General features: G+C 41.4%; 3 protein-coding genes across 4 annotated transcripts; 2 read left to right on the top strand and 1 right to left on the bottom strand.

Annotated features, from left to right (window-relative positions):
- The first annotated feature begins 541 nt into the window (after window positions 1–541).
- On the top strand, window positions 542–1602 carry LOC102706284 (50S ribosomal protein L28, chloroplastic). The gene is made up of 2 exons (XM_006653867.3): window positions 542–801; window positions 1192–1602. The coding sequence occupies exons 1-2, from the start codon at window positions 624–626 to the stop codon at window positions 1422–1424; spliced, it is 411 nt and encodes a 136-aa protein (XP_006653930.1). The 5' UTR covers window positions 542–623; the 3' UTR covers window positions 1425–1602.
- A 3510-nt stretch (window positions 1603–5112) lies between these two features.
- LOC107304262 lies at window positions 5113–6155 on the top strand. Its single transcript, XM_015837510.2, has 2 exons — window positions 5113–5435; window positions 5649–6155. Exons 1-2 carry the CDS (start codon window positions 5126–5128, stop codon window positions 5975–5977), a joined length of 639 nt encoding a protein of 212 aa, XP_015692996.2. The 5' UTR covers window positions 5113–5125; the 3' UTR covers window positions 5978–6155.
- Window positions 6156–6503: 348 nt separating this feature from the next.
- Window positions 6504–12605, bottom strand: LOC102704980 (peroxisomal membrane protein PEX14-like). Of its 2 annotated transcripts, none has more exons than XM_015837824.2 (11): window positions 12423–12605; window positions 12149–12336; window positions 11989–12046; window positions 11660–11838; window positions 11395–11578; window positions 10860–11030; window positions 10565–10596; window positions 10435–10477; window positions 10249–10316; window positions 7297–7341; window positions 6504–7194 (listed from the first exon to the last, which is right to left on the bottom strand). In XM_015837824.2, exons 1-11 carry the CDS (start codon window positions 12481–12483, stop codon window positions 6757–6759), a joined length of 1467 nt encoding a protein of 488 aa, XP_015693310.1. In that variant the 5' UTR covers window positions 12484–12605; the 3' UTR covers window positions 6504–6756. The 2 variants fall into 2 exon arrangements, with proteins under 2 accessions (XP_015693310.1, XP_006654891.1); XM_006654828.3 differs by having other exon boundaries at window positions 7297–7338.
- Between the last annotated feature and the right edge of the window lie 236 nt (window positions 12606–12841).

Here is a 12841-nt window from a genome sequence, read left to right as displayed (position 1 = left end):
GGAAAATGATAAACTGTAGCTCAGACAGAGCCACAGAAGAGGCGCCATGGCTCCTTCCTCTCTAGCGGGGACAAAACGTGGATGATGGACAGACTCATTTTTAAGGAGTACTTACACAGTTTCTATCGTATCGAATATTTAGAAACTAATTAGACCTCATACTCTGAGACGAATCTATTGAGCCTAATTAGTCCATGATTAGCAAATGTGATGCTACAATAAACATTTGTTAATCGTGAATTAATTAGGCTATTTCATTTGCTAATTGAGGAAATAAAATAGTCTTTATTTATACAATTAGTTTTGTTACCAGTCTATATTTAATACTACTAATTAACAATTAACGTGCACACGTCCGATGTGACGAGAATAAAAAAACCCACGTGCAAACAGCCCCTCTGTTGGTGAAGATGAAAGACACTCCATGGGTGGGCCCGTTTTGGGCCTTGAGTAATAAATAGTTGGGCCTGCATGCATTGGCAGGCAAGCCCAAATACTCCGGTAATAGGATCGGATCGATCGATACGAGACGAGGCAGCCGCACCGCACCGCACACTCCCCCTCCCTCATCCATCCCCTCCCCTCCCCAAGGAAGGAGAAGCAGTAGCAGTAGCAGAGTGGCCATGGCGACCATGCTCTGCTCCTCCATCTCCATGCCCGCCGCCAGGACTCCTCTCCTCCGCACTTCGTCCTCCTCCCTTGGCTTCGCCACTTCTCAGCTTGCCGGCCTCAGCCTCGGCCTCTCCGCCTCCGCCCCCGCCCCCGCCGCCGCCGTCCCCAAGCTCCACCCCATTGTCGCGCGTATGTCTCTTCTTCTCCTCTTCAGCAGCAATTATTTACTAATGTTTCTTATTACTCTATCTTTAGCGTATATATAGACAAGGAATTAATATATATATATATATATTGCCATTGAGTACTTTTCTCGCTTGGATATGCACTGCTGGAATCAATTTGTTTATCCATATTCAATACCCTACTGAATGCAGAACAAGAGGATTTATTTCTGTCTTTGCTTTCTTCTCCCCTCCAAAATAGACTAACACCATTCTCTAGAGTGAGTGAGTGAGTGAGTATATATTGTTATTTACATCGAACAAGAAAGACAACTTCTTTCTTATGATTTTAGTTTGTGTGTGTGTGCGGGTATGTGATGCCATGGCACTGACAAAAAAGGTTGCTTGTGATCAGGGCGGGTGTGCCCCTTCACGGACAAGAAGACCAACAGGGCCAACAAGGTGTCGTTCTCCAACCACAAGACCAAGAAGCAGCAGTTTGTGAACCTGCAGTACAAGAAGCTGTGGTGGGAGGCTGGCAAGCGCTTCGTCAAGCTGCGTCTCTCCACCAAAGCCCTCAAGACCATTGAGAAGCACGGCCTCGACGCCGTCGCCAAGAAGGCCGGCATCGACCTCAACAAGAAATAGATCATCATTTACTTGTATTGATATCCATACTCTCTCCATCCACCCATCTTGATTTTGATGAACGCATGTTTCGGCGGTGGTGGTTTCCTTTCCTTTCGGTGTATTCCATCCATCTTCATGGCTTCATTGCCGCTGCCAATGCTACAAATCAGGGCCTGCTACTGCTCTGCCCTGCCCATTTTCACTCCCTTGTCCTCCTGATTACGGGCTCCATTCTAAAATATAAACAATCTTAGATTGTTTAGCAGAAATTAATCTTGAGAAAAAAAGACTATAATTTGGGTTAATTGGATTCATGCCGTTATAAATTAGTCGGTTTTAAAAAATATCATTACTATTCAACTAATTGGAAGGATATCGTTGTAAATCAAATCATTCTTTGCACTTACAACCGTCTTCCAATTAACCCTATCTTTTACAATCTCTATTTTGAATCTATTTCAAAATATATACATTCTAGTTTGTTTAGTAGGAAATAAGGTTGAGAAAAAAAAGTATGATGTCTCTTGATAAATGAAATAGACAAAGGTGGGAGAGTAGGTGGGAATAAAATAGAAAAAAAAATAAATGATGGATGATTGCTGTCATAATTAGTATTGTGAATTATGATAAAAAATAATTATGCTTTAGTATAAGATTTAAATCCCAGAAATACTAACAATAAAATCGAGAGAACAGTAACTATGCGAAAGGATACATAGGTATAAAATAGTAAATGATTGATACACTAACGTGGATAATACTAAACCATTTTGATATCGTATTCAAATATCAGAAATATTAGAAATGCTTACATTTTATGACAGAGAAATGGGAAGTAATTTTGAATTTATGTGCATTATAGTATTTATTAGATATTGATGTAATTGTTTCAGCTTTCGAGTTATTCATGGCACAACCCAACAGATGGCCTTTTGCTTCTCCCTTGCAACTCACTCCGTTTCGAAATTTGTTTAGCAATACATAAAGGGTAAAACAAAAAAATATTTTTCACTCGCCTCTGTCAGTAATGTCCTAGCTATTTCTTGGAGTTGAATCAATAAAATAGTGTGTATCCTTATATAGACCTTAATATAATGAGAGTAAGGCTGCGTTCGGCCCCAATGTTAGATAACCTATTTCCCTCGTTTTTCGCGTACATGCTTCTCGAACTACTAAACGGTGTATTTTTTTAAAAAAATTTCTATAGAAAAGTTGTTTTAAAAATCATATTAATCTATTATATATTTTTTAATAATTAATAAGTAATTAATCATATATTAATCTATTACTACTTTTTCCGTACGGGCCAAGTTATTTACCAACGTTTTAAACGAACGCAGCCTATGGAAATTCTAGTCTCCGGCCCTAGGAGATATATCCTTTATAGGTAATAAAGTAGATATCAGATGGAAAGTTAATAGTTTTTCCGTTAAGGAAGGCATGGTTCAGTTTGCAAAATATTTTTTATAAAAACATCACATCAGATATACGAACACATATTTAAAGTATTAAACGTAGTCTAATCATAAAATAAATTATAAAATAAATTATAGATTACACCAAGAAACTGCAAGGCGGATCTTTTAAGCCTAATTAATCCGTCATTAGCACATGTAGGTTACTGTGAGCACTTATGAGTAATCACGTACTAATTAGGCTCAAAAGATGCCTCACGATTTCCCCCATAAATGTGTAATTAGTTTTAATGTTTATATATATTTAATGCTCTATTTAGGTGTCCAAAAATTTAATGTGATGTTTTTGGAAAAAATTTTGGTAACTAAACAGGCCCCAAGAGAAAAACAGTTTTATTAGATAAGATGGGCTTTCTTGGAATAGGTGTATAGTCGAGTAAATATTAATCTTCTCGATAATTAGCTGCGATCCTCTGTCGTACCGTCCCCATGCTAACCAGATGTACCATTGTTATCACCAGGTTATCCTCTTATATGTTGTGCCTTCTGAACATGTATGCAAAACCCAAATTATCTTGTTTAAATTGCTTAAATTTCTTTTTGAGATATCTAATCGGCTAAAAGTTAGTATCTATTTCTGTGTATTGAAATCAATGTTCTAAAAATATGGATATTGCGATGAGAGTTAGATTCTACACATACTTTTGAATGTAAGAAGTAATTTATAAATCTTACCAAGTGCTTACTCAAATGGCGCTCTAGAACTATGCAACCACGGAATTTTCACGGAAAGTGCTCTCTAGAACTCATGACTTCCAAATCCAGAGTCGGAAATTCCCCAATCCCTCCGACTCCTCTTCCTCAAATCAGGTTAGCTTGTCATCACTTATGGAAGGGAGATGGTCGCCCTCCTTCCTCCCTAGGTAGTTAGGTTTTAGTCAGGTAAGTCTTATTTGAGGTTCATCCTATTTCTTCCCATTATTTTTTTTTATTTTTTGTGGTTCAAGGAAGTTAAAAATGCATGGATTTTTTTCTCATGTATGGCTTCCCAGGAGCGCCCATCCATGGAAGCCCTTGAGGAGGTTCTCTCCAGCGAATGTTTTTGGCCAAAGAGCCTATGGTTTTGGCCCTAACGTTAGCTCCTGAGAGTGTGGTAGATATGCTTAAGTTGGAGATAATGCCCTCGGTCTCCACGGCAATAAGGTAATGACGACTGTCATCTTTTTCTTTGGTCCTGCTATTGATACATTTGTTGGAACTCTAATAGTGAATCTTAAAGAGGTTGTTGAAGTTTCCCTCCTATGCCAAGATCGTCTCAACCTTCATCTATTGAGGCCTCAAATGGGTTTGTGTCTTGACATCATCCATAGTGTTTATGGTTCTTCTGACACCATCGTTGTCGTTATCCCAGTCGTCAGTGCGATGGAAGAAGTGAACCCTAGGACCCAATCGTTTTTTTTACTTTTGTTAGAGCCCTTCTTTCCTAATTAACTTTTCGTTGTGCAAAGCCCATGTTTCCAAGGGGCCTCTTGGCAAATATAGATATTCTCTTGGCTAGCTCATCATATAAAATATAAAATCAAATGTGATTATCTGACTTGCTTCAAAAAAGTCATGGATGAACAGTACAGTGACTTTCGGAGTATTTTCAGTCGTCCGATTCGCAATGAACGTTCGAGATTAATCGCTACAGTAGTGATGACCATTGAATATGCACAGTAAAAGTTCATGTTTATTAATTTTTTTTTACTATTGTTATAGTGTTTTACGGCACAATATTATAGATTAAGACCATTTCACTGTGTACTTTCGTGACTTTTGTAAAGAAAGTCAGATAATCCGGATTGATATAAAATACCGAGGCCTCGTCATCAGGTTTGCTTAAAGAAAATGTGCTTTTAGTCTGGTATTTAGTCCTTATGAAGTAAAATAGTATACTATAAAACAACTATAAATATATTTAGAGGAGAAAGAAGGGCAATGAGCTATAGATTTATAGTCAACCGCAGTACGGACTTGAAGACACAATGTGTCTATAACAAATAGGACGCGATAGTATATATTTTATAGATAATTATTATATAAATTGACTATTAAATTAACTATAGATAAATTGAAGCCATTAACTATTGAACTTCCTCTTACAAGCACCTGAAAGGAAGAAACGCAAAGAAGTGATGTAGTGCTGTGCACAGTACACGTGTAGGGAGTTGCACAGTCCCTTTCCCCCTGGAGTATACTAAAATACTTTTGTTGTTCCGGTCCGGGCGATCCCAGCTATTCTCCTCTCCTCCCTCCTCAAGGATGGAAATGGAGTACCCCGTCCCCGTGAAGGAGGAGGAGTGCTATGAGGAGGCGACGGCGAAGCGCGCGCGCAAGAGGAGCAGGTACCTCTCCTCTCCCTACACCGACGACGTCTCTGCCGCAGCCGCAACCCACACCCATACTAGTAGTCGGTCGGAGGAGGAGCTGATGGCCAATGTCGCTGTCCCGGACATGCTGTCGGCCCTCCGCGCCGCCGCGCTGCTGGATGCGGATGCATTTGCTGCCAATGCCGCCGCCGGTGAGGAGGTCCTTCGCTGCTTCTTCACCCTGCACAGGAACTCCTCCACCCGTAAGCGAACCATCCCTATCGATCGATCGATTATATTCCCTCCGTTCCGTTACAGACTTTCTTACGATTTATTTATTTGTATAATAATAAATCTAGATATATATATATATATACAGTATATATATATAAATAAATCTAGAAACCATCGACTAGATTACTACCATCCATCGAATCGATTACATACAGTCGTACGTACAATGCAAACTCTTGCAGGTGTCACCGCTGAAGCTGAATTGACTCCAAGCAGCAGCAGCAGCAGCCAGAAAAAGGAGGCTACTACTACTACTACTGGTCCCAAGAAGAAGAAGAAGAAGAAGAAGAAGAAGAATAATGCAGCTTCTACTCCAACAACAACAACAAGGAGGCTCCCACTCACGGACGTTAGGAACAACCTTGAGAAGATGATCTCCTCACTGCAGGGCTGCTCGCCTATGGCTACGGCTACCACTAGCCATGGCCACTTCAGTGGAGCAAAGCTTGCGGGAGAGATGCGATGCCTTTTGGCCAAAGTTGATAAGATGCTCGATGCACATCGCCACTAAATTAAGCTATAAGCCGGTTACTAAAGCTAGCTAGCTGCTGCTAATCTCCGCATGTTAACTACTACTGCTTGTTAATTTCTTGTCCCCATGTACTGTACTTAAGCAGTACTCTATATGCACCTTGGTGTCCTCTACTATTTGTTGTTCGGTATTTGCCTATGCCAGCTGCACTGCTATCTGTTGCCACTCAACTATGACATCTACAAATAATCGTTGGATCACCGTACATTTTGGGTGATTGACGGTATATTATTATAATCAGAAAATAATTTATAAATAAAAAATTTATGTACATATCCTTAGTGATTAAGAAGTTAAGGTTAGAAAATAAACTTTAGTGAAAAACCCCTAAAATCAACTTTAAATTCAAGGTTAAATATTTAAATTGATTTATCAGTATAACCAGAAAAAAAAAGGGTGATTAACATTAACAAGCTAGCATGTGACACAGCTAAGTTGAGATCTAACAAAGATTGTCCATCTCAGCCCGTCAAAAAAAGAAAAACGAGCAATACGACCTTGGAGATTAACAAGGGTGAGTTCCAACTGTGTGTTTAATCACCGTGTATGTCCATATAATGTAGTATCACAATAGCAGCATCTCTTATTGTATAGACTCGAAATCACAGATACAAGATTGTTTGATCTCATCTTTTGCTATCAGTAGGTGTTTCTGTACTGCTGACCCAAATATCATATCATGCTTCTGGACATTTAACATCTCCCAAATCAAATTGTTGCCGTTGGTTGACGGATTCTCCAGTTTCTATTGAAATGTTTCAGACGGCTTCCGATGATTGTTCTTCGATCTCGCTACGCACGGCGTCACTGCCATTGACTGCCTCTTCAAGAGACGACGAACCTGCAGGAGCACCGTTGGCATGCGCCTCAGATGCTTCTTCGCTCGACGGTTGCTTTGCAAGAGACTTATTTGGTTGACGTATGGCAGTAGCCGCCTCCGGCATGACAACAGCTGGAGGCTGTGGAGGAACCCAGCGGCGCTGAGGTGGCGCCGGCCTTTCCTCAACCCCACTGATGTACACCGATGGGGATGGCCTGGCATCCTCTGCTTCAACTTGAAAATCCGGGGCCTTCCCATTCTGGTGGTACGAATGGCTGTCCTGAACTTCAGGGTACGATGATCCGTCATCACTCAACTGGCTGTTGGATCCATACCCAATCCTCTGTTGTTGTGAATATTGCTGCATCTCCCATGGCTGTAGATTTTAATCATGAAAATACTATATAAGTCAGCTTCATTCAAGTCAGAGGTGCCCCTCGTATCATAATGCAGCAAAAGAAGAGGTTCAGCACCACACCTTACTTCCTGAAGATCTATCCCCTCGCTGCGCAGCAGGTGTCTGCTGAAAGCATTTAAAAATGAAGTTATTAGGTCTTTTACAGTGCTACACCTTACCTCCATGGTGGTAAGAACTAGGATAAATCTTGACCATTTCTTACTATGATTGTTTTCTCTATAAAAAATACATTTTCTTCTCTCAATTAATATTAATAATTCAGAGTATAAAAGGAGAAATTATTGCTGCCCTCATTTGCCCTTTCTAAGCTGAACTGTACATGCAAGAATTAACGGTTTACTGCATTGTCAACCTTCCAGCATATTCCCTCCGTACTAATAAGATTTCCCTTTATACATGACTGTAGACAAGTATTTGTACAAGTTCATGTATAGAAGTGAACTTTATTTTGGGATGGGGTAGTACTAAAGTTCACCAGCAAAAATCAAAGAAAGCGATTACAATTCAAACTAAAAGCTATAAAACATAAAGTTAAAAATTGTTCATGTACGTCAATTATGGTAAAAATTGATCTAAACTGAAAATAAAAGCCATTTATTGGTTTCTATTGAAACCTAATGTTTCAATGTCAAATTCACCATTTCAAAAAGAGATAAATTCCAAGTATTTTGCGGAGATTTTTTCACAGAATTTAAACTAAAGTATGCATTGTGGTTTAGATATAATCAATGGAAATTGTGCGTGTTAATTTGAATTTTCATATATGGTCACCAGCTAGCCATTATAAATACTCCCTCTGGTTCCATAATTTTCAATTATAATATATACAAAAAATAAGTAAATATTCAAATTATGAAATTACTTTCTAGAAGTAATAGGTATATCATGTTCTATTGTCTTCAAAGTAAATATTTTAAAGGGTTAATTGGATCCATGCCATTACAAATTTCATAGTTTTGAAATACACCATTACAATTCACGAAATCGAATGTGTGCCACTGAAATTTTGTCAAATTGTAACCATGCCACTCCCGTGACTTTTTCCATCCAATTGTTTTTCTGTCTTCTTCCATCTTCAATCTACCAACGGCGTTGAGCGATGCCCGCCTTCGTCGCTGGCGCGGGAGCACGAGCGGTTCTGGAGCAGAGTCGTTGCCGCCGCGGCCTTGGCCGGAGAAGTCATCCATCAGGAAGGAGCCCGCGCTGTTGTTGGGGGAAGAAGACAAGGCGGGCCCAGCCACGTCGTCCTACTCCTCCTCCGCCACGCCATAGCCGCCACCAGATGATGGCGATCGATTTACGTCGAAGCATTGCGTCGACGCCTCCAAATGCCCGGCCATGCCCACTGCTCACCACCACACTCTCTGCTCTCTGATGACAACGACGGCGGCCACGGGAGGCTAAGGCCGGGCACCATGGGCACAAGGGTGAGTCGCACCGTCGGCTCCGACGAAGAACCATACCTGCTTGACCCAAACTCCAGCTCCCTCCTCCCTGACTACGCCGCCCGCTCCTCCGTCCTCACCCTAACCCCAACCCCGACCCAAGCCCAAGAGCTAGCTCCCTCCCCACATACGCCATAGCCGCCTCCCCCAAGCTCAACCCGAGCTCCATCACTCCCAACAAAAACGGTAACCCACTGCTAGCAAAAGCGACGATACGTGTTTCTGTTGACCACAAAACGATGGTTGTATGTGCATATATATATATACACATGAGATAAAAACAGTCGGGCCCTAATTACAAGTGATATTGATAATCTAAGCTAACTACCGGCTTTATCTCAATCTCTAGTACTAGTACATACGGATTACATGCATCTTTCAGATATATTCTAACAGGCACCGGAGCTGAAGACGGGGTCGGATGGAGACGAGGTCGACGCCGGCGCCAGCGAGGGTGTCGAGTTTTTGGAATTTGCTGGTGCTGGTGTCTGCGGGTACACGAAGGAGAAGGAAGAGAGTGCGTTGGAGCCGAAGGCGGGGTCGGTGGAAGAAGGAAGAAGACGGAAAGGCAGCGGTTGGACGGAAAAAGTCACGGAGATGGCATGGTTGCAATTTGACAAAATTTCAGTGGCACACACACGATTTCGTGAATAGTAATGGTAATTTTCAAAACCGTGAAATTTACAATGGCATGGATCCAATTAACCCTATTTTAAAAGTTATTGGTAGTCAGAGTTCTAATAGTTTGACTTTAACTTTGGCCAAAATGTCAAGAATTATGGAACCAGAGGGAGTAGCAAGTAAGAAAGAATATCATTCAGTTCTTTCTATAATTAAGACTGTTACCCCTCCACTAGGGTAAGAGGAATAATAACCATTGAATCAGAGTGAAATAAACGGCCAAACAGAAAGCGCTGTAAAAAACTCCAGATAGAATAGGACGGCAGAATAAGCTTTAGCAGGGGACATTCTTCCAGTGTTAACCGCAACTGAAGATCCCCACAAAAAAAAGCACAGAAGGAAGATGACAAAAAACTAACTAATGCCATTATTCATTTACACCAATACATAGGAGCATGGTTGATTACTGCAGTTTTGTATTTACACAAGGGTAGCACACAGTTGTAACATTTATGATGGCAGAGCTTGAAAACATCAAGCTGAGATATTAAAATGCTATAAAAAGTATGTTAACATGAGAAATAAACATATTTGAAGATTGAGCTGTACTATGAAAAAATGGAATCAGTGCGTCTTGCTATGGGAGTGTTAATAAATGCCCAGTTTATGACTTAAGTGTCGTACCAGCTAAACATGCATCTAATTAAACAGCCTACTATGGGCTTAGTAAGATACTACATATGAACAGAAAAAAAAAAAAGAACACAACGGCGATAGCTATATAGCTACCAACTTATCTGGTTGATGAACGAGATTTTAAAGGAGTTGATTAACTGGAATGTGAAACTGTTCAAGGCTAGATAGGAAGAAATGTGACATTTGCACCACGCAACACTAAAATGTGCTTAAAGGTGATCCCCAGCTAATTACAGCAAGTGCTGATTACCTCAACATACGATCTTGTAAATGATCCAGGCGCAATCTCATTATGTTGTGGCGCAAATGAAGGCCTTCCTGCTCAAACAACAGGCTAATGGTTGGAAAAGGAAGCAGAGTAACACCAGGAAGCACAAAGGTAGAGAGAGAGAGAGAGAGAGAGGGGGGGGGGGGAGCTTTAAAAAGTTTGACTGACCTGAGACAAAGTCACTATTTGGCACACCATACATATTAGTTTGCTACAAAAAGGGGAAGGAATCAGATATTTCAGTATCCTGAGCACATTATTGGAGGTATGGAAAAGGATGAACAATGTAAGCACACACCTGAGATGCTCTCCATGGAGCGTTTGCTGGCCCTAAAAATTGCACAATGTGGTGAGACTTTCATAGTTATCGTACCAATAATTACACTCAACCATAAAATGAAGGGATTTAATTTATTGCCAAACAATAAAAGAAAATAGAGAATGCTTTCACTGATAGGCACGATAGGCAAAAGTAGCATTTATGGTCTCCCACTGCCAGCATGGTTCCAGTGTACCTAGGTTAACTGGCAAAGCGATCGTATGCAAAGAAAGAGATACTTAATTACACAATGATGTAGAAGATAGGTACTGACCATTCCTTGCAGCAGAAGGGGTATGCTCTTCCAATGCCCGGTACTGAGAAAACCTATCTTCCCTGGTAATATTTATAGATTCCCTGCTATGATTCAACGAGTCGCATAACGATTTTAACTCTTTTGCTTGGGAATCTAGTGCTTGTGTTAATGTCACAAGAATCTTCTTTTCTGTAAACAAATATGCAATAATGAGACTGAGTGATATAGGAAAATAAAAAAATATGAAGTATGACGAGCAGTTTTTACAATCCTTGAAAAGGTACCATATTTTCTAGTATAAAAACTTGGTACATCCAAGTACTAGGTACTCCATCCATTTCATATTGTATATTGTTTGCATATATATCAAGGTTCATTAACATCCATATAAATCTATGTGGTGCTAGAAAGTCTTATATTGTGAAATGGAGATAGTAGTTACCAAAATTTTACACTAAAAATTTGATAACTTCAGGTACTTCCTCAAGGACCATAAGATTTCTCTTTAACGAAGCGGTGAAGGCAAACAAAAAAAAAAGGAGCATTGTGAAACCTTCGTCCTTTGAAGCAAGCAGTTGTTGGTTAGTTTTAGCAATAGAAGAAACAGCAGATGCAGAAGCTTTGACAGCTTCAGCAGTTTCGTCGTCGATCTTGGACTTAAGTTGTGCGCCGTCATTTTCATCGCCTTCAGCTACGACCTTGCGGATCCAAGACTTAAGCCTAGGAAGGAGCAGTTTCTATGCGAGACATGCAAATTTGGTTAAGATTATGAGGCAATTGGTGAGTTGAAAATATATGGAGAGGTGAGCAGAAGATACCTTGACAAACAAAGCAGTGCTAACTCCAAAGCCAAGCAATAGGCCTGCAGCAACAAATGCACGGTACCAGCTGAACTTTGGGCTTGTGGCAACAATAATAGAGCCAGCAGGTGCAAGGGCTGTTGCTGATTGCACTGGCGCATGGGGTTGCACTAGGGTGGACTGGTTCTGGTGGCTGGCTGTAGCAAAGCAAAAGGAGAAGAAAGACATTAATATGATAGTCATGGAGCTTATCTGTTTTGTTGATGAGATGGATGATGACAATTGGAAGCAATGGATGCGATGCTATTGGTAATTGTGATAAGTCTGTGAAGAAAGGAGATGGATACCCTGGTGGTGGTGTGAAGTGGTAGTAGAAGGGGGGGTAGCGGTGGTGGGTTGGGGATCCTGCAGGCAGGCATAAACAAATAAGAAGAGCAGGTCGTCCTGTTGAAAGAAGAAATAGATGTATGGAGGGGAGGAGAGGTAAGGAATGGAATGCATGCATACGGGGACTCGTCGGAAGGCCTCATCGATCTCGTCCTTGGTGAGGCCCTTCTTGTCGAGGAAGGAGCGGCGGTAGAGGACGGGGGAGCCCCTGACCTTGGGATGGGACAGGAACTTGACCGCGTTCTGGACGTAATCCTCTCTCACCGCCGGCGGAGGGGCGTCCAAGACCAGCTGCTGCTGCTGGGGATCTGCACACACACACAAATCCAATGAAGAAAACCCAAGAGGGGAGGGGAGGGGGTGGGGGGAAGGGGCGGGAATCAACAACACCAACCTCCTTGCTGCGCCTGCGCCTGCGTGCTGCTAGGGTTGGGGGGGTCACCGGTGGAGGCCATCGCCAACTCCTCTTCTCTTCTCTTCAACTCCCAAACTTGAAGAGACGAGACGACCCACCCCACCCCACGTCGTTTTGGACTCCCTCCTCCTCGATCCACTGCAAGACCCTCGACCACGTACGTCTACCAGTATATCCGATTCCGACCCGATCCGTCTTTTTTTTTTCCCCTTTTCGTTGTTCACTACACCAACGAGATATTTCTCTTTTCTTTTTCCATCTTTCGGGACAAACAAAATAAATATAAAATACTCCTTTTAAATGTTCTTTTCTTTTTCAAAGGATAATATCACAAGGCGTGTGTGTCGTCCGGTTGCAGCCATCCAAAACGGAATTGATCACCTCATCACCCGTTTTCC

Source organism: Oryza brachyantha, chromosome 5 (genome assembly GCF_000231095.2).
Source record: "Oryza brachyantha chromosome 5, ObraRS2, whole genome shotgun sequence".
In the NCBI taxonomy this organism is placed as follows: domain Eukaryota; kingdom Viridiplantae; phylum Streptophyta; class Magnoliopsida; order Poales; family Poaceae; genus Oryza; species Oryza brachyantha.
The sequence above is the reverse complement of the archived record's forward strand: the minus strand, read 5'-3'. Positions and strand labels throughout refer to the sequence as shown.